The sequence below is a fragment of the Salvelinus fontinalis genome, chromosome 21, assembly GCF_029448725.1.
Source record: "Salvelinus fontinalis isolate EN_2023a chromosome 21, ASM2944872v1, whole genome shotgun sequence".
Lineage (NCBI taxonomy): Eukaryota > Metazoa > Chordata > Actinopteri > Salmoniformes > Salmonidae > Salvelinus > Salvelinus fontinalis.
Window position 1 is genome coordinate 29,589,373 of NC_074685.1, and position 26,898 is coordinate 29,616,270.

Below are 26,898 nucleotides of genomic sequence, written 5' to 3' on the forward strand. Positions count from 1 at the left end.
AATTGAAAAGGCGATTGGCTGCTAAAGATAACCGTACCTAAGGTTATTTGCTGATTGGTCCAGGGTGACTTGTACGTTGCGTTATGCTCATTCTGCAAATATACAGAGAGCTTCTGAGAGGGAAGACGTAATGGTGTGATTCCTTGTGCCCTTGCAATGGTCATCATTCTAATATTACTCGACAAATTCCAGAACCGGGAGTCGGAATGAAGGTATGGTAAGCCTATTGCAATGTCAAAGTATCTGTGTTGTTATATTTTTGCACAACCGGCTTGCATTCTATCTATTTTACAACTTTCAATTACGGTGCGTCGACAAATATTTAAACAAAATGTCAATTTCATATGCAGTCAAACCCATGCAATGTTATGAAATTACAATACATTCATTGTGTTGTTTGTCGTTTGCTTTAAAGGGTTGCAAACTCTGATTATACGGATACATGTATAAGGTGAGTAACAGTCATGTTTTTACCGGTTGGAATATTTTCTCAGGGTTGAAATATTTATATTGCGTTCTATTTATAATGGCATCCATACATGATATAATACGATGATGGTCATGAGCGCTTTCTGACCCTCAGTCTGACACTAGTGGACTGTACCACAGTGCACCAGTGTCAGACTGGGACCACAGTGCGATGTCTATTCCATTTCCCAGCGTTAATCTGCTATAATGAGATCAGTATACTGCAGTCAATGAGTGAGGGAATATTTTTGAGATTTCTGGTCTGTTGATAAATACCCGTACTTAGTTAGCCTTTGGACTCAGTAATCTCTACAACTCACTGACCGGTAGTGCTACAACAGGCGAGAACAATAACAGTGGTGATGGTGAGGTGGAGGATGGATGATTATGAAAAATAACCCCCTTGCACTTTTTCAGTGAGAGTATCCAACTTGCGGGAAAGTTATTTACCTCATTTTAATTAACCATCTCTACCCCCTTTTTAAAAGTCCTGCTTCTTGAAACACTAATGAGTATCAGAGTATAGAATTTAGAGTAAAGAATTTTTAAATTGAGCAATTATTTCCAATGGTAATGTTTGGCTCCGATCCAGCATATCAGTGTTATGTTATGCAGTAGGCAGTTGTCTTTGAAATTGCAATAGTATCACAAGGCGCTTTGCAAAGTAAACATAAGGAGTTTATCCCCACCCATCGTAGGGAGCTGAATACTTTGCAGTGAAGACATACTGTATCTTCCTTGTATATGCAATGTAGGAACACATTGATATGAGACAAGTGTCAATACAAATGTTGGCTATGATTGGTCAAAGGCCTATCATAAACATATGTGTATTATTGCATGTTTGTGTAACATCTATATCTTCAAGTATTCCATATTGTCCTTGTTGTCTCAGTGCAGGTGAAAGGTCATCTGGTCTTCTTTCTGATCATGACAAACCATAATCTGTCCCAGAGAGAACGCTGTGATGTTTTATTGACTAATCTGGTTCATATTGAACATTTGCTTTTCAGCTCATGAGAAATGGAGGATGATAGCTGAAATACAGTACGTGCAGAAACACACATGAACAGTTTTGTTTTTGGTTGCAGTCAGTGTATCATGTGTTTTTCAACTAATGAATTGATACTGCATTCTGTTATTCAACATGACCTCTCTTGAGTTCCATTGAATTGTCATGGGGACTTGTTAGAGACAGGTCTGTTGCTCATTGGGGAATATTGTTTTATTGTGCAAGAGAATTCACTCAGGATAGGTTGACTGCCATGACACAGTTCTGAAGTCCAAAATGGATGTGGAACTGTGAGATGAGCTATGGTCTGTTGGAATGAAATGTGATACATACTCAGAAAGGTAACAGTTTATTAAATACAGCAGTCATACTGTATTTCATATCACAGGAGCAGACACACCACTTTGTTTTTATTTCCTGCAACCAAAATATTCCCTGATCCAAATCACTATTTTTTATTGGTAGGAGCTGTCCTTCCACCCCAAGAGTAAGTGTTTAAAGCAGTTGTTCTTCACTTTTTTCCCTGACTGCGTAAGAATGAGCTGTAAGGTCTTATTTCTAGATTAAATGGGCTGATGTGTGGGCTGATGGGCTGATGTGCCAACATCCCATTTAATCTCGTCGGTCACAATAGTGAGAAAAATATTTTGCTACTTTACAGGCTTTAGAGAAGTTAAAGTTGTACTTGTCAACAAATAATCAATATATTATGGTGTCTAGTATGATTCAGAGAAGTTTCATATGATTTCTCAAAATGGTCACAAGACCACAAACATAAATCTCCAAGGTGTCCTTTACTGACGAATTTGGCACCAGAAGTCTGTATTCAACAGCTTAAAAACAAAGAGTTTCATTCCAAATTTGTCTGTAAAATTTGCTTTTATTGTTTAAAAAAATTCTGAAATATATTGGTGTGTTTTTTTCACAATCTAATCGGTATGTTTAAAATCTATCACTTGAAGGTTTCATTTCAGAGAGACAAATAATCATGTTTTTTTTTTAAATATCTGCCTCACTCTGAGAGGAAGGAGTAGTACTACTAGGTTTTACACAGTCAAATGTAACAAATAACTACATTTATAATAAAGAAATGTACAAATTATACATTTGTGACATCAATATTATAAATATTTTTTTTAACAAAATAATAATTCAATACAGTAATAATATGAGATCTATACATTGGACATTTGAGTCATTTAGCAGATGCTCTTATCCAGAGTGACTTGCAGTAAGTGCATTCATCTGAAGATACAGGTAGGTGAGACAACCACCTGTCACAGTCAAATATACAGGATACGAACATTCCATTCCAGCTAAACAAAGGATACTGTATATAGCATTTTGCACACCAAAAATAAAAACATCATCTGAGAACAGTAATATTTTAAACACACATGAAGGGACCCATAAGCAATAATTGCTGATGTAAAAACACACATTTGAAAAATTGGTGAATACAGCGTTTTGGGAATAAACTCTTCAAATACTAATTTTTTTCTTTTTTAAATATTGTCTTTTGTAAATCTAATGTTTAAAGGGTCTAGTTTAAATATGGGCCTTCATTTTCAATACATTGAATCCATGATGCTTGTGGTATATTACATATCTTAGTGGTCACATTTGTGAACTAATTTATTAATCATTAATAAATGATGGGTAATGGATATACTTGATCAAGATTATTTTACAGATCGTTTTTCCATTACCGCCAACATATGTTTAAATCAGGGGGAATTGGCCATGTATGGACCCATAAACGGAATTAGTGTAATAACGTAACAAATATTTAATGTCAAAAGGTGTCTTTAGTGTCTGTTACACAATGGTAAACCTGGTTTATGTGAGTTTTGCTGAATAGTCACAAGGGTTGACCTGGTTTATCAGATAATTGGGACATAGCCAATTATCTTGGTTCGTATGGGTATTTGGGCTGAGATATACAGATGTAGTCTGGGTTATATTAGCATTGGGACTCAGTCAAAGGTGTAGACCTGGTTTGTACTAGAACTGAAGTGCAGGGGTAGACCTGGTTTACAGTTTATGAGTATTCAGGCTTTGCAACATGATATCATAGGAAAACATCATCCTGGCACATTTTTGCAAAAAGATAAAATGTCGAATTAGCTAATGGGTTTTCTCAATACATTGCAGTCAATGGGAAAAGATGAGTGTCACAGGTTTGATGTTTTTCTCAATACATTGCAGTCAATGGGAAAAAATGAGTGTCACAGGGTTGATGTTTTTCTCAATACATTTCAGTCAATGGGAAAAGATCAGTGTCACAGGGTTGATGTTTTTCTCAATACATTGTAGTCATTGGGAAAAGATGAATGTAACAAGGTTAATGTTTTTCTAATTTATTTAATGTCTGCCTCTCACTATTTACCTCCTGTTTATCACCCCCTCATTCTCTTCTCACTCCCTCCCCCTTCTTTATAACTCCTCCCACTCTCACCCTTTCTGTCTCTCTCTCCCCCTCCCTCTCTCTCCCCTTCTCTCTCCCTCCACTCCCCTCCATTCTCTTTCCCTCCGTGCACCTCCTTTCATCTCGCTATCCCTCTCTTCCCGTTCCTCCTTCACCCTTTCCCGTTTTTTCTCCCTTTCCCTCGTCCACCTTCTCTCTCCCTCCTCCACCTTTAATTCTCTCTCCCTCCTTCCCCTGCCTCCCCCTCCTCTTGCTCCCTCCTCTCTCCCACCTCTGTCTGTCTGTTGACACTCTCTTCCCCCCCTCCTCCCTCTCCTCTCTCCCTCCTTCACCCTCTCTCCCCATTCTCTTTCTCTCTCCCTCCCGCCTACCCGTCCATTTGATCCCCCTCCTCTATCCCCATCCCTCCTTCACCGTCTCCCTCTCTCCCCCCTCTCTCCCCCTCCCTCACTTTTTCTCTCTCTCCTCCCCCCTTCATTCTCTCTCCCTCCTTATTTTCCTGCCTCTCCCTCCTCTTATCTGTCCCTCTCCCTCCACTCTCCCACAGACAGGCCGACAGACAGACAGACAGACAGGCAGGCAGGCAGGCAGGCAGGCAGTTAGGCAGACTGACTGACTGACTGACTGACTGACTGACTCACAGACAGGCAGGCAAGCCGTTAGGCAGACAGACAGGCAGACTGACAGGCAGGCATGCCGGCAGGCAAGCAGTTAGGCAGACAGACAGACAGACAGACAGACAGACAGATAGTTTCAAGTCAAAAAACAAAACAAATGACCATTATCCTCTTCTGAATTCATTCAGGAATTCATAACAAGGCTCTTAGTTTCTAGACCTGCAAGACAATTGTGTCCAATGGTGGTGAAACATTATTTTGGGTCAATTGACTTTCATATGCCAGGTCCGCCGGTCACAAATATGTACAATTTGGGAAGATTCAACCTTTTTAACCCTTTGAAACTGCCCCTATGACCCCCTATTAAGTAACTTTCTGTAATCATAGGATTAAATGTACAGCCTCCTGGGGACACTCTTTAATGATGCCGAGTTTCAAGTCTTTACGTTAAGAATTGACCATTCTACAGAGGATGGAAGACAGTGTTTTTGTGTAACTGCAGGGAGAGAACGAAGGACCATGTTGAGGATGAATTAAGACACTTCCTTTTGCCACAGGAAGCTCAACCACAACACAGGGCATCCCTATAAGGTCACGATTGGTTGTGTGCAAGGACGGTTAGCCCCTCTCAATCGCAGTTAACGGGGCTTTATGATTGTGAGGAGTGTAGGTAATGCTTTTCTATGGAATAGATGCCTTGTTCTCTGTAGGACCAAGTATTCACTGTGAAGAGTTAAATTCATATGGGCTTGGGTTCATCGGTAGTGTCTGTTGAACGATCCCATACGTTCAGTGCCTATGTCACTCAAAAGCACATTAACTCTAGTTCAGGCTTCAAGCTAGGCCTAACTTTCTGCCGTGTAGCGGGGAGATGGGCAAATTAATTAATTGTTAATTGGATTAAGGTTAGGGTTATGTTAATCTATCACATTTATTTATAAAGACATTTTTACATCAGCAGATGTTTGTACAGAAACCAAGCCTAAAACCCCGAAGAGCATGCAATGCAGATGCAGAAGCACGGTGGCTAGGAAAAGCTCCATAGAAAGGCAGTAACCTAGGAAGAAACATAGAGAGGAACCAGACTATGAGGGGTGGCCAGTGTGTCTAGGGTTGAGGCCTTAACCCTAGCTTCATGTCCACATTGCAGCTCAACCCTAAACCTAGCCTGAACCCTAACCCTAACTTCATATCAACTCCCGGCTCAACCCTAAACCTAGCCTCAACCCTAACCCTAACTTCATATCAACTCCCGGCTCAACCCTAAACCTAGCCTCAACCCTAACCCTAACTTCATATCAACTCCCGGCTCAACCCTAAACCTAGCCTCAACCCTAACTTCATATAAACTCCCGGCTCAACCTTATCTGTAACCCTGTCCCTAACTCTAACCTTAACCCACACTTCATCTCCACATTTTGTCTCAACGCTTCTGCCAATGTCACTCAAAAGCACATTAACCCCCTGATCAGGCTTCAAGTGAGGCCTACCTTTCTGCCATATGTAGTGGGGAGAGTGGGAATTTAATTAATTGTTCATTGTATTATGGGGGTTAGAGTATGTCTAGGGTTTAGGCCCTAACCCTATCTTCATGCCCACTCCCAGATGAACCCTAACCCTAGCTTCATATCAGGGTTAGGGTTAGGGTTGAGCCGGGATATGGACATGAAGCTAGGTTTGAGTTTAGAGTTTGTCTGTCTGTATGTCTGCCTGCCTGCATGCCTTCCTGCATGCCTTCCTGTCTGTCTGTGAGTTTATACGTCTGCCTGTCTCTTTGTCTTTCTCTCTCGCTCTCTCTCTCTGTCTGTCTGTGAGTAGATATATATCTCTCTCTCTCTTTGTCTGTCCCTCTGTTTGTCTGAGTTTTTATACAGTACCAGTCAAAAGATTGGACACACCTACTCATTCAAGGGTTTTTCTTTATTTTCACTGTTTTCTACATTGTAGAGTAATATTGAAGACATCAAAATCTATGAAATAACACATATGGAATCATTTAGTAACCAAAACAGTGTTAAGCAAATCAAAATATATTGTAGATTTTAGTCTTCAAAGTAACCATCATTTGCCTCGATGACAGCTTTGCACACTCTTGGCATTCTCTCAACCAGCTTCACCTAGAATGTTTTTCCAACAGTCTTGAAGGAGTTCCCACATATGCTGAGCACTTGTTGGCTGCTTTTCCTTCATACTGCGGCCCAACTCATCCCAAACCATCTCAATTGGGTTGAGGTCGGGTAATTGTGGAGGCCAGGTCATCTGATGCAGCACTCATCACTCTCCTTCTTGGTCAAATAGCGCTGACACAGCCTGGAAGTGTGTTGGGTCATTGTCCTGTTGAAAAACAAATGATAGTCCCACTAAGCGCAAACCAGATGGGATGGCGTATCGCTGCAGAATTCTGTGGTAGCTATGCTGGTTAAGTGTGCCTTGAATTCTAAATAAATCACAGACAGTGTCACCAGCAAAGCACCATCACACCTCCTCCTCCATTGTTTACGGTGGGAACCACACATGCAGAGATCATTCGTTCACCTATTCTGCATCTCACAAAGACACGGTGGTTGGAACCAAAAATCTCTCATTTGGACTCATCAAACCAAAGGACAAATTTCCACCAGTCTAATGTCCATTGCTCGTGTTTCTTGGCCGAAGCAAGTCTCTTCATTTTATTGGTGTCCTTTAGTAGTGGTTTCTTTGATCAATTCGACCATGAAGGCCTGATTTCACATAGTCTCCTCTGAACAGTTGATGTTAAGATGTGTCTGTTACTTGAACTCTGTGAAGCATTTATTTGGGCTGCAATTTCTGAGGCTGGTAACTCCAATGAACTTATCTTCTGCAGCAGAGGTAACTCTGGGTCTTCCTTTCCTGTGGCGGTACTCATGAGAGCCAGTTTCGTCATAGCGCTTGATGGTTTATGCAAATGCACTTGAAGATACTTTCAAAGTTCTTGAAATTTTCCACATTGACTGACCTTCATGTCTTGAAGTAATGATGGACTGTCATTTCTCTTTGCCTATTTGTTCTTGCCATAATATGGACTTGGTATTTTAACAAATAGGGCTATCTTCTGTATACCAATCCTACCTTGTCACAACACAACTGATTGGCTCAAACGCATTAAGAAGGAAAGACATTCCACAAATTGACTTTTAACAAGGCACACCTGTTAATTGAAATGCATTCCAGGTGACTACCTCATGAAGCTGGTTGGGAGAATGCCAAGAGTGTGCAAAGCTGTCATCAAGGCAAAGGGTGGCTACTTTGAAGAATCTCAAATATATTTGATTTGTTTAACACTTTTTTGGTTACTACATGATTCCATATAAAATAGTAAAATAAAGAAAAACCTTTCAATGATTAGGTGTGTCCAAACTGTTGACTGGTACTGTATATGTATAAGGAATTTGAAAATGATTTATACTTTTACTTATGTATATTTTAACAAGTACATTTACTTTTGATACTTAAGTATATTTAAAACCAAATACTTTTCGATTTTTAACTCGAGTAGTATTTTACTGGTGGACTTTTACTTGACTAATTTTCTATTAAGGTATCTTTACTTTTACTCAAGTATGAAAATTGGGTACTTTTTCACCACTGCAAAATGCTATATAATACATTTTTTGAAATATTGATAAATGAACTTTTATTGTATGAAGAACTTATGAAAGAGATTGTTTTTTTTTCACTATCTAATCATGGCATGTGGTTCTTCAATGACAGACATGCATTTGTTTGAAATCTATCACTTGATGGTTTCATTACAGAGATAAATAATCATTTTATTTTGCTGAACAATATCCGCCTCACTCTCAGAGAAATAAGTAGTACTGATAGGTTATACACAGTCAAATGTAACAAAAACTACATTTTGAATAAAGAACTGTACATTTGTGACATCAGTATAAAAATAAATGAAACAATACAGTAAAATGAGAGCTGTAGGTAAAACATTTCCATTAGACATTTTTGTAATTTAGTAGATGCTCTTATCCATATTGACTTACAGTTAGTCCGTTGGTCTTAAGATAGCTTGGTGAGACAATGGCATGTCACAGTCAAATATATAGAATACGTACATTCCATTCCAGCTAAAAAATGGATATATAGCGTTCTTTTTTAATACGCATCTAAATTCTATGAATAAAAAAACGGAGAACAGTAATATTTTACATACACATTAAGGTACCCATAAGCAATCCTTTCTAGTGAAAAAACACAAATGTGAAGAATTGGTGGGTATAGCGTTTAGAGAAAAAAACTTCAATTATTTGCACAGTTTGTCAACCTTGTCTGGTCTTTGTTCTTTAGGGAATGTCATATAGTCTGCAAAAAATGATGATAGAAGTCAAAGGTCAGAAGCATTTAATATCCCAATGCTCATCAGCAGGTCCAGCGCATCATGAGATTGACTGTTTTCTACACTGTTAAAATGTCTAACATGACAGGTGGGTTTAAGGGCCCTAAATGCCCCCCCATCAGATAAAACTGCCCACAACCAGGCATGTTATAGTAATTAATAGTAAATCGTCATGTACAGTAGATGAGATATTAATAAGCGCAAAGAAAGTGTAGATATTGGTAACAGAGTAGTGCACTGTAGTGTAACTCTTGTTTGCAGTTATCTCTTGTATGCTTTGGCAGTCCCTCCCTGCAGAGCTTACTGGGTGCTAATTGAGGTGACAGGGGAAAGCTCTGCCTCTGGCACTGTGCCAGATATGAGTGATTTCATGGCCAGACCGCTGTGGCTCATCCTGGTAAATCTAGCAGAAAAGAGGAGGAAGGGTGTAGTAATGGCCCACTGAGTGACTGTCCAAAGGGAAGGGGCGCATCTGAGTCATGGTGGCTCATTTACATTTTAAAGTCAAGGGATGTGAATACTGTAGCATTGACATACAGTGCATTCGGAAAGTATTCAGACCCCTTGACTTTTTCCACATTTTGTTACATTACAGCCTTATTCTAAAATATATTAAGTTATTATTTTTTCCCTCATCAATGACGAATGGAAAACAGTTTTTTAGAAATTTTGGGAAATGTATTACAAATAAAAAACAGAAACACCTTATTTACATAACTATTCAGACCCTTTGCTATGAGTTGAAATTGAGCTCAGGTGCATCCTGTTTCTATTTATCATCCCTGAGATGTTTCTACAACTTGATTGGAGTCCACGTGTGGTAAATTCAATTGATTGGACATGATTTGGAAAGGCAAACACTTGTCTATATAAGGTCCCAGAGTTGACAGTGCATGTCAGAGCAAAAACCAAGCCATGAGGTTGAAGGAATTGTCCGTAGAGCTCTGAGAAGATTGTGTCGAGGCACAGATCTGGGGAAGGGTACCAAAAAATGTCTGCATTATTGAAGGTCCCAAGAACCCTGTGGCCTCCATCATTCTTAAATGGAAGAAGTTTGGAACCACCAAGACTCTTCATAGAGCTGGCCACCTGGCTAGAACCTTCCAGAAGGACAACCATCTCTGCATCACTCCAATCAGGCCTTTATGGTAGATTGGCCAGACGGAAGCCATTCCTCAGTAAAAGGCACATGACAGCCTACTTGGAGTTTGCCAAAAGGCATCTAAAGACTCTCAGACCATGAGAAACAAGATTATCTGGTCTGATGAAACCAAGATTGAACTCTTTGGCCTGAAGGCCAAGCGTCACGTCTGGAAGAAACCTGGCACCATCCCCACGGTGAAGAATGGGGGTGACAGCATCATGCTGTGGGGTGTTTTTCAATGGCAGGGACTGGGAGACTAGTCAAGATCGAGAGAAAGATGAACGGAGCAACATACAGAGAGATCCTTGATAAAAACCTGCTCCAGAGCGCTCAGGACCTCAGACTGGGGCGAAGGTTCACCTTCCAACAGGACAACGACCCTAAGCACACAGCAAAGGCAACCCAGGAGTGGCTTCGGGACAAGTCTCTGAATGTCCATGAGTGGCACAGCCAGAGCCCAGACTTGAACCCAATCAAACATCTCTGGAGAGATCTGAAAATAGCTGTGCAGCGACGCTCCCCATCCAACCTGACAGAGCTTGAGAGGATCTGCAGAGAATAATGGGAGAAACTCACCAAATACAGGTGTGGCAAGCTTGTAGCGTCATACCCCAGAAGACTTGAGGCTGTAATCGCTGCCAAAGGTGCTTCAACAAAGTACTCAGTAAAGGGTCTGAATACTTACGTAAATGTGATGTTTCAGTTTTTATTTTTTATACATTTGCAAAAATTTATAAACCTGTTTATGCTTTGTCATTATGGGGTATTGTGTGTATATCCGTTTTAGAATAAGGCTGTAATGTAACAAAATGTGGGAAAAGCCAAGGGGTCTGAATACCCCCTGACTTCTTCCACATTTTGTTGTATTATAGCCTGAATTTAAAATTGATTCAATTGTGATGTTTTTGTCACTGGCCTTCGCACAATACCCCCAACACACAATGTCAAAGTGGAATGATGTTTTTAAAAATTTTAACAAATTAATTAAAAATGAAAAGCTGAAATGTCTTGAGTGATTAAGTATTCAACCCCTTTCTTATGGCAGTACAAATGTGCTTAACAAGTCACATAAGTGGCATGGACTCACTCTGTGAGCAATAATAGTCTTTAACATGATTTTGTTATGACTACCTCATTTCTGTATCCCACACATAAAATTATCTGAAAGTGAATATCAGTCTAGCGAATCTCAAATACAGATTTTACCACAAAGACCAGTGAGGTTTTCCAACTTTTCGCAAAGAAGGGCACCTATTGATAGATGGGTTAAAATAAAATAAAAACAGACATTGAATATTCCTTTGAGCATGGTGAAGTTATTAATTATACTTTGGATGGTGTATCAATACACCCAGTCACTACAAAGGTAACTCAGTTGCCGGAGAGGAAGGAAACCGCTTAGGGATTTCACCATGAGGCCAATAGTGACTTTAAAAGAGTTACAGAGTAATGCCTCCCGCGTGGCGCACTGCATCACAGTGCTTGAGGCGTCACTACAGCCCCGGGTTCGATCCCATGCTGTGTTACAGCCGGCCATGACCAGGAGACCCATGAGGCTGCACACATTTGGCCCAGCGTCATCTGGGTTAGGGGAGGGTTTGGCCCATCGCGCTCTAGCGACTCCTGCAGGCCGGCTCTGGTTGCCAGTTGTATGGTGTTTCCTCTGACACATTGGTACGGCTGGATTCTGGGTTAAGCAAGCAGTGCGGCTTGGCAGGGTTGTATTTTGGAGGACTCATGGCTCTCGACCTTCGCCTCTCCCGAGTCTGTACGGGAGTGGCAGTGATGGGCCAAGACTACCAATTGGGTAAAAGTAAATAAAATAAAAATATATAATAAAGAATTGTTACAGAGTTTAACGGCTGTGATAGGAGAAAACTAATGATAGCTCAACAACATTGTAGTTACTCCACAATACTAACCTAATTGACAGAGCGAAAAGGAAGAATACAAATATTCCAAAACCTGCATCCTTTTTGCAATAAGGCCCTAAAGTACAACTGCAAAAAATGTGGCAAAGAAATTCACTTTATGTCCTGAATAAAAAGTGTTATGTTTGGGGCAAATCAAACACATCACTAAGTACCACTATTCATATTTTCAAGCATGGTGGTGGCTGCATCATGTCATCGGCAAGGACTAGAGTTTTTTTAGGATAAAAAGAAAGTGATTAGAACAAGCACAGGCAAAAACCTAGAGGAAAACCTGGTTCAGTCTTCTTTCCACTGGGAGATGAATGCACCTTTCAGCAGGACAATAACCTAAAACACAAGGCCAAATATACACTTGAGTTGCTTACTAAGACAACATTTTAATGTTCCTGAGTGGCCTAGGTACAGTTTTCACTTAGGTAATGTGCAAATATTGTATAATCCAGGTGTGTAAAGCACTTTCTTTTTTTCACCTTTATTTAACTAGGCAAGTCAGTTAAGAACACATTCTTATTTACACTTAGGGACTTACCCAGAAAGACTCACAGCTGTAATCGCTGTCATAGGTGATCCTAACATGTATTGACTCAGGGATGTGAATACTTATGTTAATGAGATATTTCTGTATTTCATTTTCAAGAAATTTGCTAACATTTCTAAAAACATGTTTTCACATTGTCATTATGGGGTATTGTGTGTAGATGGGTGAGATTTTTGTTTTATTGAACCCATTGTGAATTCTGCCTGTACCACAACGAATGTTGCAATAAGTCAAGGTGTGTGAATACTTTCTGAAGGCAACAAAGCAAAATATTATCAGGAAAACTGGAACTAGAAAGTGAGCTGCTGTGGTTCTTTCTGTTCAGTTTCACAACAAGCTTATTGCTGTAATGTATTTCCGAGAAGACCTTCTCTTTCTCAATGCGGTCAGTTCCACATATTCCATCTAGCTCCTGGATTATGTAACTGCAAGCTGGTTAAGTAGGCAGGCGAGTGAGGTGAGATCACAGAGCACAGGGCAGGCTTGAGTATTGTGTCAGGTCATGGCTGGGCAGAGCTTTATTTGTGGACAGCGGCGACCCCTGCTCCTAAAATACACACTGTCTTCTCTTCTGAACTCAGACAGAGCCACATACTGTATGCTCATGTCAGCTCTTGATTCCCCAGACCGTGGAACAGAAGACATATTCTCTTTCTCCCTGCCCCTCCCTCATCCTCTCATCAGTATGCTCCAAGGGGCTGCGCCCGAGATCACACCATCTTGGGTCTCAGGCTCTGGAGTGGACAATCTTGCTGTCAGTAAAACATTGATCAGGCAAACATGTCACATGCACTGTACAGTCCTCTTATGGTCCTTGACCACACTAATATCCCTAAGTGCTCGACCAGGTCATAAGGCTGTCATAACTGAAAAATGACCCCACTGTAACCATACAAGTCTTTACGTAGAGAAGATGTTTTCACCTTCCTCTCATCAGCTGTTTTTTGTTTATAAGCGTTGTGGTCACTTTCCTGCTGCAATGTTGTTATTTATTAGATAATGGACAGAAATGGATTGATTAATTGCAACATTCCCTTCGGACTAGCTCATTAGGACAGGCTGTTTGGGCTCTGGTGCTTGACTCAGTCATTTTCAACCTCAAACAGACGCAAAGAGGTCTCATAATAATGTATTTGCAGCCCGCATCCACTGTCTTTTTGTGTGTGTCTTTCACCCTGTTCTTTCCAGTCTGAGAAACTATTAAGTCTTTCTTCTGAAGCTCTGTAAAGCGTAACATCTGCCTCTGCTGCACCACTGTTCACAGGGCTCTGTTCTGAATACGCTGGCTGCCGCCATGCACTGCTACACAATTTTCAATGCGCTAGGATCCCGGAGACTGTATTACAATACTTCAATGCCTTTTGTAGAGGAACTCAGGAGCCACAAAGGCATGTAGTTCATTGAGGGGAAAGGTTGTTGAGCAGCGGAAGATCACACTGAGGCATTGTGGGATTCAGGGACAAATGACGAATAAAGTGTGAAGTCTGAGATCCTTTCCCTTAGTAATGCGACCTGCAACAAAAGTAGTAAAAAAGGGATGAAATTGGGGCACTGTATTGATTGCATTGCAGGCTACTATGATTTCAGTACTGCCAAAGGCATATTGTTTATGAACCTACTGGGATGGATAATAGGACTCTAAACTAGGCATTCAAACTTGGAGAACAGACGTGCATGCTGTGCGTGTTTGTGTCGTAGGCAGGAGCATCGTCCATGTGGGCATCATGCTGCGGGCTGCTGAACGAGGTGATGGGCACAGGGACGGTGCGCGGGCAGCAGCCAGGGTTCGGGGCCGGGGCGGGGCCCTTCCGCTTTGCCCCCAGCGCCGGGTACTCCACCTACCCCCCCACCAGCTCAGGGAGTGCAGGTCAGCTCTGCAAGGCCTGTGGACTGGCCTTCTCTGTCTTCAGGCGCAAGGTAAGTGGTGAGGAGGATGATGTTTCTCGTGTGTAAAACAATGACGATGATGATGTTGTTTATGATGAGGACGCTGATGAGGACAGTGTGTAAGAAGATGATGAGGAGGAAGAATGCACCCCTTAAAAATAAACAAATAAAACTAACTTCCATATGAAGTACTCAGTCATAATGGTCACACCAGGGCACCAGCTTAGACTGCAGACACGTAAATGGCAGAGTGTCTCTAGGCATTGTCTGACTGTGGCATGCTGGGACAGTGCTGGAAGCCCCTGGAGCGTTCCCCGATCTTCCAGGCTCAGACTGCTCTATCAGCCCGCTCACACCTGTTGCTATGCCGATGGCAGGTTCAGTCCCGGGATATATTATAACCACACGTGTGTGTGTGGCTCAGCTTGATATTTGTGTCATGAAAGCAGAGGTTCAGGGGGATTAACACTGATGATTGAAGAATAGATCTGTCAGAGTGGTCCGCAGCTCATTTACACACCAATGACATGGAAAAATCTCCATTCAAACTGCCTGTCTGTCAGTCGATTCATCTGAATTGCCTCAGTAAACCGAGATAAGCTTGTGAATGTCAGGAATATCTGGGCAATTTGCCATATAGTATTATTTAGATTTTCTGTGCCAAGAAATGAGATAAAGTCCTCCTCTGTCCTAGAACATGGTGATGTCATAGGGAATCAAATCAAATCAAATATATTTATAAAGCCCTTCTTACATCAGCTGATATCTCAAAGTGCTGTACAGAAACCCAGCCTAAAACCCCAAACAGCAAGCAATGCAGGTTTAGAAGCACGGTGGCTAGGAAAAACTCCCTAGAAAGGCCAGAACCTAGGAAGAAACCTAGAGAGGAACCAGGCTATGAGGGGTGGCCAGTCCTCTTCTGGCTGTGCCGGGTGGAGATTATAACAGAACATGGCCAAGATGTTCAAATGTTCATAGATGACCAGCAGGGTCAAATAATAATAATCACAGTGGATGTCGAGGGTGCAACAGGTCAGCACCTCAGGAGAAAATGTCAGTTGACTTTTTATAGCCGATCATTCAGAGTATCTCTACCGCTCCTGCTGTCTCTAGAGAGTTGAAAACAGCAGGTCCGGGACAGGTAGCACGTCCGGTGAACAGGTCAGGATTCCATAGCCGCAGGCAGAACAGTTGAAACTGGAGCAGCAATACGGCCAGGTGGACTGGGGACAGCAAGGAGTCATCAGGCCAGGTAGTCCTGAGGCATGGTCCTAGGGCTGAGGCCCTTCGAGAGAGAGAAAGAAAGAAAGAAAGAAAGAAAGAAAGAAAGAAAGAAAGAGAATTAGAGAGAGCATACTTAAATTCATACAGGACACCGGATAAGACAGGAGAAATACTCCAGATATAACAGACTGACCCTAGCCCCCCGACACATAAACTACTGCAGCATAAATACTGGAGGCTGAGACAGGAGGGGTCGGGAGACACTGTGGCCCCATCCGACGATACCCCCGGACAGGGCAAACAAGCAGGATATAACCCCACCCACTTTTCCAAAGCACAGGCCCCACACCACTAGAGGGATATTTTCAACCACCAACTTACCATGCTGAGAAAAGGCTGAGTATAGCCCACAAAGATCTCCGCCACGGCACAACCCAAGGGGGGGGCACCAACCCAGACAGGAAGACCACGTTAGTGACGCACCCCTCCCAGGGACAGCATGGAAGAGCACCAGTAAGCCAGTGACTCAGCCCCTGTAATAGGGTTAGAGGCAGAGAATAACAGTGGAGAGAGGGGAACCGGCCAGGCAGAGATAGCAAGGGCGGTTCGTTGCTCCAGTGCCTTTCCGTTCACCTTCACACTCCTGGGCCAGACTACACTCAATCATAGGACCTACTGAAGAGATGAGTCTTCCATAAAGACTTAAAGGTTGAGACCGAGTCTGCGTCTCTCACATAGGTAGGCAGACCATTCCATAAAAATGGAGCTCTATAGGAGAAAGCCCTGCCTCCAGCTGTTTGCTTAGAAATTCTAGGGACAGTTAGGAGGCCTGCGTCTTGTGACCGTAGCGTACATGTAGGTATGTACGGCAGGACCAAATCGGAAAGATATGTAGGAGCAAGCGCATCTAATGCTTTGTAGGTTAGCAGTAAAACCTTGAAATCAGCCCTTGCTTTAACAGGAAGCCAGTGTAGGGAGGCTAGCACTGGACTAATATGATACATTTTTGTGGTTCTAGTCAAGGTTCTAGCAGCCGTGTTTAGCACTAACTGAAGTTTATTTAGTGCTCTATCCGGGTAGCCGGAAAGTAGAGCATTGCAGTAGTCTAACCTAGAAGTGACAAAAGCATGGATTAATTTTTCTGCATCATTTTTGGACAGAAGGTTTTTGATTTTTTGCAATGTTACGTAGATGGAAAAAAGCTGTCCTTGAAACAGTCTTGATATGTTCGTCAAAAGAGAGATCAGGTTCCAGAGTAACTCCGAGGTCCTTCACAGTTTTATTTGAGATGACGGTACAACCATCAAGATTAATTGTCAGATTCAACAGAAGATCTCTTTGTTTCTTAGGACCTAGAACAAGCATCTTTGTTTTGTCCGAGTTTAAAAGTAGAACATTTGCAGCCATCCACTTCCTTATGTCTGAAACGCAGGCTTCCATCGAGGGAAATTTTGGGGCTTCACAATGTTTCATTGAAATGTACAGCTGTGTGTCATCCGCATAGCAGTGAAAGTTAACATTATGTTTCCGGATGACATCACCAACAAGGACTCATTTGTGAAGGCGGTAAATTACCTTTTAATGGCATCAGACCGAGGCTCTGCATCTGTCTTCGTGCTCCTAGACCTTAGTGCTGCTTTCGATACCATCGATCACCACATTCTTTTGGAGAGATTGGAAACCCAAATTGGTCTACACGGACAAGTTCTGGCCTGGTTTAGATCTTATCTGTCGGAAAGATATCAGGTTGTCTCTGTGGATGGTTTGTCCTCTGATAAATCAACTGTAAATGTCGGTGTTCCTCAAGGTTCCGTTTTAGGACCACTATTGTTTTCACTATATATTTTACCTCTTTTGGAAAGCTGTTGTCTAGCAAATTTGGCAGATCCCTCTCATTAGCTGTAATTATAATATTTCCAAAAACAGGAAAGTTAAATGACTCCATGATGCCAAATAATTAATTCAATCTAGTAATTAATTGATCAGGAGGAATGGACAAGACTGGCTGATGGGATCGCATGTCTTCTAAATGTGTGTGGTGACTCTCCCTCTCTCTACTCCCTCTCTCTCCCTCTCTCTACTCCCCCTCTCTCCCTCTCTCTCTACTCCCTCTCTCCCCCTCTCTCTCTCTCTCTCTCTACTCTCTCTCTCTACTCCCTCTCTCTCTCTCTCTCTCTCTCTCTCTCTACTCCCTCTCTCTCTCTACTCCCTCTCTCTCTCTACTCCCTCTCTCTCCTTCTACTCCCCCTCTCTCTCTCTCCCTCTCTCTACTCCCTCTCTCTCTCTACTCTCTCTCTCCCTCTCTCTCTACTCCCTCTCTCCCTCTATTCCCTTTCTCTCTACTTTCTCTCTCCCTCTCTTTCTCCCTCTCTTTCTCAGCACATATGCTCGGACTGTAAGAAGAGTTTCTGTGCCCTGTGCTCGGTGCTGCAGGAGAACCTCCGCTGCTGCACCACCTGTCACCTCCTGCGCGGCACGGCCTTCCAGAGACCACAGCTCATGGCGCTGCGCGTTAAAGACCTGCGCCAGTACCTGCTGCTGCGCAACATCCCCACAGACACCTGCAGGGAGAAGGAGGACCTGGTGGACCTGGTGCTCTGCCACCTGGAAGCAGGGGAAAACACCTCCACACAAGGAGCTGTAGAGGAGGAGGAGGAGGAGGACACAGACAGCCTGCACTCCCTCCCCCACTCCCTCCACGCCTCGCCCCCCTCAGCCACACGACGCTCCGCCTCGGAGCAGTCGGCGCTCTCTGCCTCCCAGGGAGACGCTCCTCTCAGCCGGAGTGACAGCTCAGGGACCGCTCAGAGCCAGGTGTGTCTAGCCACACACACACAACACACTCACACACGCATGCACAGTCGCTCACGCACGCGGACACACACACACAACTTGGTCCCATTCCCTCACTTCTGCCCTCCGTTACTGCCTTCCCTGCTCTTTTGACATCTGTCTTACTTGTTTCAAAGCTAATTAATGTGAAGCTTGAAGAGCACATGGCACAGATGTGGGAAACATATTTGTCAATGTGAAGTCGTCACAGCTAAGCATAACAATCAGCAGCGTGCAATCGGTTCTAGATCTCTAGTGCTGGTTTGTAGGGCTAGGATTGTCCCCAGTCCTACTGAAAGTAACCCCCTGGGATAACCATATAGGCTAAATCTAGGAGCATGAAAAGCTTCCAAGCAGTATATTATTGCAGTCAGGCCCTGTTCTTTGCAGCCAGAAAAAACAGTTGGATACAGTCTGGTGTGTTTGACATGAATGAGGTGCTTCACTCACACAGGGAAAGGCCCAGCACCACTGCAGTGAGCTGACGTCCACTTGACTGACTGCTGGAAACAGCTGCGTTTACAGTGTCACCCTGGGAGCTGGAGCCAGTCAGCAACAGTCAGGGCTTAAACCCTTTGCCTTTCTTAAAAGTCTGTTATGCTGAGTCGGTTATGTAACGCTCAGTCGCACACAGGCTGGCTTCTGATTCCTCTCAACGGCACAGCTGTAACTGAAAAGACAGAGAGAAAGAGAAAGACAACAGTGCTTCTCATATCTCTGTCCCCGGGGGTCATCTTCGGCATCCCAAACATCAACATCCTCCTATCCTCCACTAGCACTGTCTTTGCTGCTATTGAGGAGAGATGTACTCTGACAGTGATATGTGGTCGTCTCACCAACTATCTTAAGATGAATGCACTAACTGTAACGCCCTCGGCTGGTTATGGGCATCGCTGGTGCCCGGTGCTTGCACAGCGGTTCGGTTGTGGCGTTGCCGATCAATCTGGGGAGGCTGGGGAGGCTAGCACGCCACCAACAGGACTGCTGATGCATTATTAACGCAGGTGCATGCTGGGAGCCTGCGGCTTATTGGTCCAGCGGAATGTGACGGAGGGAGCGCGTGTGTGTGCATGTACAACCAGGGACGTCAGCGTCCCCCGACCCCTACACACCCATCCCTCATTGTGATATCACACCAGAAGAATGCCCGGCGCCTGCACCATTAGCTAATTGCTTTTTGTGCTGTGGTCTGGTGGAGACAGAGACGAGGGGAGTCCAGGCTACTCTCTTTATGTTCTCTCTTCATTGCACATTAAGGGCTGAGTTAATGCAGGGCAATATGCCACAAGCCAAACACATTCTCACCAGACTCACTCTGCATTTTTGCTGCATCCCGGCCAAGACCATTGAATTCTGGTCGCAGGCAAACTCCTAATAAAGCCATCGCCTTCAAAAGGGAATAATTAACCACTGATTTGAAGATTAGAAGAAGCAAATGATGCTGAATACTAAGTGTAACACAGACTACCTTTTAGAGGATACGCCTCCATACCTAATTTCCTTATCAGACATTTTAAGAGAGCCATCAAATATCAATGTGATTAACTGCAAGTGGAAGTCTAGTGATTACAGCCCACCCTGTGGTGTTTTATAGAAATTCTGATTTGTGGGAGAAAGAGTGAGGAGCATCCTGTAGGAAACAACAAGTATTTCAAAGCTGCTTATCTGCTTTCATACCATTTCAAAAACTGAATCTGACCTTTTTGTTCTATGTTTTGTTTTCTGTTGAAACCCCAGCAGCATGGGGAAGTTCAAAGCATCCCTCTCCTGCACCTGGAACCTGCCAGGGAACCTACCATAGAGGTGAGACAGCCAGCTCTGCCTCTGTCTCTACCGCATGTATTTAACTGAAGAGAACTCACTGACCCACTCCTGTGAGAGGATTCACTTTGTGCTACTGCTTCAATGACCATGGCGTTCACTACAAAACCTAGTCGTAGTTGAACTTGTTGGCTTGAACATGTTTTCTGAAGGGCCTCCTCTTTTCTCTCTGGTAGGTCAGTCCAGTGACGCAGAGGAGGATGCGGGCCTCTTTATCTGACCTGGATAATGAGGGGGACATTGAGAGCCTGTCTGTTCGGCAGCTCAAAGAGATTCTGGCACGTAACTTTGTCAACTACTCTGGCTGCTGTGAGAAGTGGGAGCTAATAGAGCGGGTACATCGGCTCTACAGGGAGAACGAGCAGAACAGGAAGTCCAGTAAGCACCATGTTGAATCATTTCCTCCTTTACCAACCAACCTAACCTCAGCTAGAACCCATAGTGATCCTGTTAATAACAACCATTGTAGCTTAAACCCTATTTTAAACAATATAGAAACTGTCCAAGTTTTAAACATCTTTCTTTGATTGGTGTTATTTACAGTTCCAGATACAGCACAGTATTAAATATGCATTTCTTGATTTTATTTTAGTGGAAAATGTCAGTAACATCAACAGCATGACCGCAGGTGAGCATTCAATACTCTTTCGTTGGGTTGTATATAACATGCACATATTTGAGTTGAAGTGTGACTTCTCATTCACTGCTGGATCAGATGACTGTGTACAGGAGTTGTTCTCAGTACTACGTGAGGTGGAAGAATTGGAGTAAGAGCGTGTATCCTGTTAGAATCACTAATGGCTCTTTTGGTATGTGCTTTCATTCTAAGTGGTGGCATATCCTCCACCTATATGCAATGGTGCAGTGGGAGGTAAGGCAGTATTGTGTAAAGCATGTCTAACTCCACCATCATCCCACCTGCAAAACCACAGAGTGCTCAGCACTGTCTTCAAATACAACTCTCCATATTGATGCATGCTGAAGTCTAATTTCCGTCGGATCCTGATCACATTTCCCGGCATGGTCCCATGTTGTTCTCATTTCCGTCATCTCATTAGTACTGAAGGCTTGTCGTTCATCCTGGCAGTTCATCCTAACAACTCTTACCTCGTTACGACCCGTCATATTATTTGAATCCCACCATCTTCATCAGGTTTCATTGTAGTGCAGGTCTTTGAGATGCCCTTCCTAATAATATAAAGGGCTTGAGGGTGGCATTATACCCTGCTGTTTAACACACTAAGTGTTGTTCTGGAGAGAGACCAGTTAATCCTGTTGTTTAACACACTAAGTGTTGTTCTGGAGAGAGACCAGTTAATCCTGTTGTTTAACACACTAAGTGTTGTTCTGGAGAGAGACCAGTTAATCCTGCTGCTTAACACACTAAGTGTTGTTCTGGAGAGAGACCAGTTAATCCTGCTGTTTAACACACTAAGTGTTGTTCTGGAGAGAGACCAGTTAATCCTGCTGTTTAACACACTAAGTGTTGTTCTGGAGAGAGACCAGTTAATCCTGCTGTTTAAACTGGCTATTGACACACTACGTACATCATGTAGCTACTGATCAGAGGAGGCTGGTGGGAGGAGCTATAGGAGGATGGGAACATTGTAATGGCTGGAATGGAATGAATGGAACGGTATCAAACAGATCAAATATATGGAAACCACGTGACTCTGTTGCAATTATTCCATTCCAGCCATTACAATGAGCCCGTCTTCTGAGGGCTCCTCCCGCCAGCCTCCACTGCTACTGATGTAGGATATGTGAATGAACCAGAGAAGACAGCCATCATCAGGCTGCGTACTGCGTAGGGTAATGCTGTTTCTTAATGCCTTGTTTCTCTCCACAGACAGTATGAAGGCTCAGCTGGCCTCTGATGATCACCTGTGTCGCATCTGCATGGACGCTGTAATCGACTGTGTGCTGCTGGAGTGCGGCCACATGGTCACCTGTACCAAATGTGGGATGAGGATGAGCGAGTGCCCCATCTGCAGGCAGTACGTGGTGCGGGCCGTGCACGTCTTCAAGTCTTAACTCTGCCGTGAGCGAGCGTTTCAGCCGAGGACATTGAACCTGCGGCAGAGTGTGCACATGCTCGAAAAGCTGAATCTGTAGTGAGGGAGTGTGAGTGGGCTGTGCACGTTTCCAAGGATGCAACAGACGTGCACATCCTCCAGTTGAAATGACATGCAGAGCAGACAGCTTCACACAGCCTAACTTCTATTACTAGAACTACAAGTCCCACTCCTCCCCAGTGATGGTCTGGACCCCACTGGCTGCACTGACTGACCTTCTACAAGTCTTTAGTGTAACACACACTGAACTGTTCCAAAAATAACTCTACAATATCTTATTTTACAGTGCTTCATTTCAGTTTGTAGCATTTTTTAAAAAACATATAATTAACCATGGAGCAGAGTTGGTCCCATGGATATTTGAATTGGATGTGATTGTTCATGGTGAGTGGCTGAGGTGATCAAGGTGGAAATGATGACGATATCCCAGGGTTAGAGTCGATATGGTTTACACACTCCTGTCACACCAGGCTATACTGTACGTATCTCCTTCACTGTTCTTTAGTATGTGCAATATAAAAAAAGAGACTTCTATGTGTGAGTGAGGGACTGTCTGTCTATAAACCAGTCTGTATGTTTCTGTGCTGTTTCGTTCTACACACACATCGTAGGGTGTTTTAGGTGCCAAACTTCCCACCACAACTACAGTACATTACTGATGTCTGATTGCGGTTTCTATGCCAAGTGTCACTCCTCACTTCAGGCCATGCATTGCAGATTGGAGCAGCATCCAACCCAAACTCAAATGAATCAAATGTGTTCAAACTCAATGATTGGTTAGATTGTAGGGAGCCACATGCTATGGGTTAGTAAGGGGCTTCAGTTCAGAGTTGTTCCACCCATCTCTTCTTGCATGTGTTTAGTCAGTCACAAGTGATATCACATTATGATCAATATGTACTATGTTGATGATCTTGTTTGGCTTGGATAAGGCTCCCGTCTACTGCACGCTGTCAACTGTGGTAACATGCCATACACTGTGGCTGGGTCATCCCATGCTTTATACTCCTGTGCTCTGTGTCGCTTTTATTAAAGTCAGGCATGACTGGCAATGTGTCTCTGCCATTTCATTTAATGAAGCAATATCATGCCATTATTTTTCCATAGGTGTTTTGACCGCTTGTGTTGTCCATTGGCCGTGTTCAACTCCAGAAGTAGGTAATAGGTGCTTATACTTAAACATATCTTTTGTCATGGTGTGGGTGTGTCTTGTGAAATCTCTAATATTTTTTTAAGAGAATAAAAAGGAAGCATAACCCAAGTCTATTCTACGTGAATCAGTTAATACAATCACACTTCTGTTCTTTCAGATTTGTTGAATGACTTTAAAAAACTAGCTACTGATGCCTGTGGTACGTTATAGCAGAAAAGCTTATTGCTGTAAAATGTATTGCATATGATATCTAATATTATTGTTTACTGAAATGTAATCTATAGATAAATATATTTTTCCATTTGCTTTGGAAGTCTTATATAATTTATTAGCATTTATTGATATTTGAGAGGTTGAATTGCAATTTTTTTCTAAATGTAAATGCACTTAATTTGATCAGATGAATATGATGCTCTGCCAATCAAAAACAGAGCGCTTACTGATCATGTGACAGCTCACAATTAAAGTTCTCTCCTTTTCCTTTGGGGAATTTCTTGTTCTTACCTGCTAGGATCCATTTATACATCACGCACTGTCACTGTGTTCACATGTTTGTTTATTATAATCCTGCTACTTCTCAAAAAGATGTCACTTGTAGGCAGCTATATGATATTAAAGTATAATGAGTTATATGAGCATTCAATGGAATCCTGGATCTTTGAACTTCTTATTTTGGTAATTACAAGATTTATACCATAAAATAATAAGCAAAGATCCCGTAATTTTTTGAACACAATTCTTGCTGTATCTGACTGGTTACCATCAATTAATTGTTTATTTCCGATTTAATGAATGCAATGTTGACAGAATGGCATACTACTCTAAATTTGATGTTTAAGGTATTTATTTCAGAACCTAAAAAACATTCATAGATATTCCAATGTATGACATTTTAAACATATTTCACACATTTTTTGTTTACATATTGCACAGACTGGTTATGAACAAAAAAGATAAATTAAGACGATTGCAGGGAAAAAGTGACCAAAAATAGAGAGCTCAGTATTTAGGATGAGTTTTTAATAACTCAAAAGTCACAAACTAGTTTCTCTAAGCGTAAGATTTACAGTATATACAGTTGAACCAATTATATACTAATACATTTCCCAACCACACAGGGAAGACATGGTGATTGGTAGTTAGGCATGTCCACATACAAAAAGGAGATTTATCAAAACATAGATTAGGAGCCCCAAGTAGTCATACTTTTGTCATTTCCTGTACATACCCTTTTGTTATACACTCAGTGTATATAGTCTAATAATAGCCTGCATACACAAAAAAAGCCACTACTTACGACCAGTGTAATTAAGGTATAATATAAAGTAGTTAGTTACCTGTCAGACACTGACCGTACAGTACCCCAGTTCGTATTATTAGATCATATACACTGAGTGTACAAAATACTAGTAACACCTGCTCTTTCCAAGACAGACTGACCAGGTGAATACAGGTGAAAGCTATCCCTTATTGATGTCACTTATTAAATCCACTTCAATTAGTGTAGATGAAGGGAGGAGACAGGTTAAAGAAGGATTTTTAAGCCTTGAAACAATCGACACATGGATTGTGTGTATGCCATTGAGGGTGAATGGGCAAGACAAAAGATTTAGTGCCTTTGAACCACAGGAGGCTTGGGCGGGAAGGACGGCTCATAATAATGGCTGGAAAGGAGTCAATGGAATGGGTATCAAACACATGGGAATCATGTTTGATACCATTTCATTTATTCCGTTCCAGCCATTACTATGAGCCCCGCCCTCCCCAATTAAAGTGCCGCCAGCCACCTATACTTTGAACGGGGTATGGTAGTAGGTGCCAGGCGCACCGGTTTGAGTGTCAAGAACTGCAGCGGCACTGGGTTTTTCACACAACAGTTTCCAGTGTGTATCAAGAATGGTCCACCAGCCAAAGAACATCCAGCCAACTTCACACAACTGTGGGAAGTATTGGAGCGAAAACATTGACCAACATCCCTGTGAAACGCTTACGACAGCTTGTAGAGTCCATGGCCTGACAAACTGAGGCTGTTCTGAGGGTGTTCCTAATGTTTTGTACACTCAGTGTACATACTGTATTGGTTTCATTCAAAAGCAAGTGTCTACTTAAAACTGGCATCCATAGGTGTGAGAATCCCTTGTAAAAAAACAACACTTTGAATCAGCCTTATGATGCTTCCTCTTGCAAACAGTCACTGGTGCCTACTCATACGGACTTGATAAACCTTGGAAAGGACAGTAATATTTATTTGTCAAACAGTACAAATAGATTATTTTCTAGATATTTACAAATTTAAGTTGAGTAAAACATGAAAAGGAGAACGTATCTGTACTGTACAGACAATTACACGCATAAAACTGAACATCAGCACTTAAATAAATTAAATATAAAACAGCCGCACAGAAAACAAGCTACTGCTCTTGGCATAAATCTACAGTCTAAATAATAAAAACAGAGACAGATTGAATACTGTAAACCAGTGCATTCAACACTGCACATAAAAGTACGAAACACTTTCTGATACAAAAATATTGGTGTGTAATGCATAAACTGTGCACTGCAACAACAGTACATACTAAACAAAAGAAGTAAAACTTAACCATTGTGAACATACACTGCCTGTTCATTTGCAGAAATAAAAAAATAACTTCAATATCTTGGCAGAGACAAAACGGGGGGGAAAACTTAGTCAAATGTCCAGTAATGCCAGGTGGCCTTACATGTTGAAAATCCTGTTTTGGAAAACATTATTGTTTCAGCAGCACAAGAGGCATTCAATGAGTATCAGAATACAACACTTTCTCCATGGCGATAACGCCACCCTTGACGGTCCCTTATTCTAACGAGTGTCCTAACTAGCGAGTGCATACAGCGCCGTCTCTCTCAACCACTAACAGAGTTTCTGCAGTAGTTTCTCCTCTACAAGTCCAAACTGTACACTCACTGACATCTCAGCAATGAACCGCTCACAGCCCTCCTTGGTCACCTGCTTGCAGTAGCGCAAGTCAATATGACAGATGCTTCCACAGCGCTTGAAGTAGGTCAGCGACTGGTCCGTGACTCTGTTGCACACTGCAGAGGGGAGGGAGGAGGAAGATAGGTTGATGTAATAGGAGACCATTCAGTATCTTCAGTACGTATACAGACAGATAGGCTCCTCCTATATACCTACCGGTCATTTTTTTCCTAGGATAGAAGATTCTAACCAAAATCTCACCATAGAGGTCGACCGATTAATTGGAATGGCCGATTAATTAGGGCCGATTTCAAGTTTTCATAACAATAACACCTTTATTTAACTAGGCAAGTCAGTTAAGAACACATTCTTATTTTCAATGACGTCCTATGAACGGTGGGTTAACTGCCTTGTTCAGGGGCAGAACAAGAGATTTTTAC

The 26,898-nt window shown here is 42.5% G+C and overlaps 2 protein-coding genes across 16 annotated transcripts in view; one reads left to right on the forward strand and one right to left on the reverse strand.

The window, feature by feature from the left end:
* On the forward strand, positions 1 to 23,982 carry LOC129818595 (E3 ubiquitin-protein ligase RNF34-like). 8 transcript variants are annotated; one of them, XM_055874658.1, is made up of 9 exons: positions 1 to 217; positions 416 to 451; positions 1,482 to 1,515; positions 14,209 to 14,427; positions 18,001 to 18,435; positions 20,194 to 20,256; positions 20,451 to 20,652; positions 20,867 to 20,902; positions 22,124 to 23,982. In XM_055874658.1, the coding sequence occupies exons 4-9, from the start codon at positions 14,224 to 14,226 to the stop codon at positions 22,306 to 22,308; spliced, it is 1,125 nt and encodes a 374-aa protein (XP_055730633.1). In that variant the 5' UTR covers positions 1 to 217; positions 416 to 451; positions 1,482 to 1,515; positions 14,209 to 14,223; the 3' UTR covers positions 22,309 to 23,982. The 8 variants fall into 8 exon arrangements, with proteins under 8 accessions (XP_055730633.1, XP_055730632.1, XP_055730631.1 ...); XM_055874657.1 differs by having other exon boundaries at positions 1 to 212; XM_055874656.1 differs by lacking the exon at positions 1,482 to 1,515 and adding an exon at positions 21,104 to 21,145 and having other exon boundaries at positions 2 to 212; positions 18,055 to 18,435; positions 20,191 to 20,256.
* Positions 23,983 to 24,328: 346 nt separating this feature from the next.
* LOC129818594 (lysine-specific demethylase 2B-like) overlaps positions 24,329 to 26,898 on the reverse strand; it is a 53,768-nt gene continuing 51,198 nt past the window's right edge. For all 8 annotated transcript variants that reach the window (XM_055874644.1, XM_055874643.1, XM_055874647.1 and 5 more), the window contains one exon: positions 24,329 to 26,574. In XM_055874644.1, coding sequence (XP_055730619.1) covers positions 26,393 to 26,574 — 182 coding nt within the window. In that variant the 3' untranslated portion in view covers positions 24,329 to 26,392. The remainder of the gene's footprint in view (positions 26,575 to 26,898) is intronic.

Excerpts from the sequence above, each read along its gene's own strand:
- LOC129818595 (XM_055874652.1), top strand. Across the intron at positions 20,903-21,103 it reads CATCAACAGCATGACCGCAG|TGGTGGCATATCCTCCACCT; the intron begins GTGAGCATTCAA and ends TTTCATTCTAAG. Across the intron at positions 21,146-22,123 it reads ATGCAATGGTGCAGTGGGAG|ACAGTATGAAGGCTCAGCTG; the intron begins GTAAGGCAGTAT and ends TTCTCTCCACAG.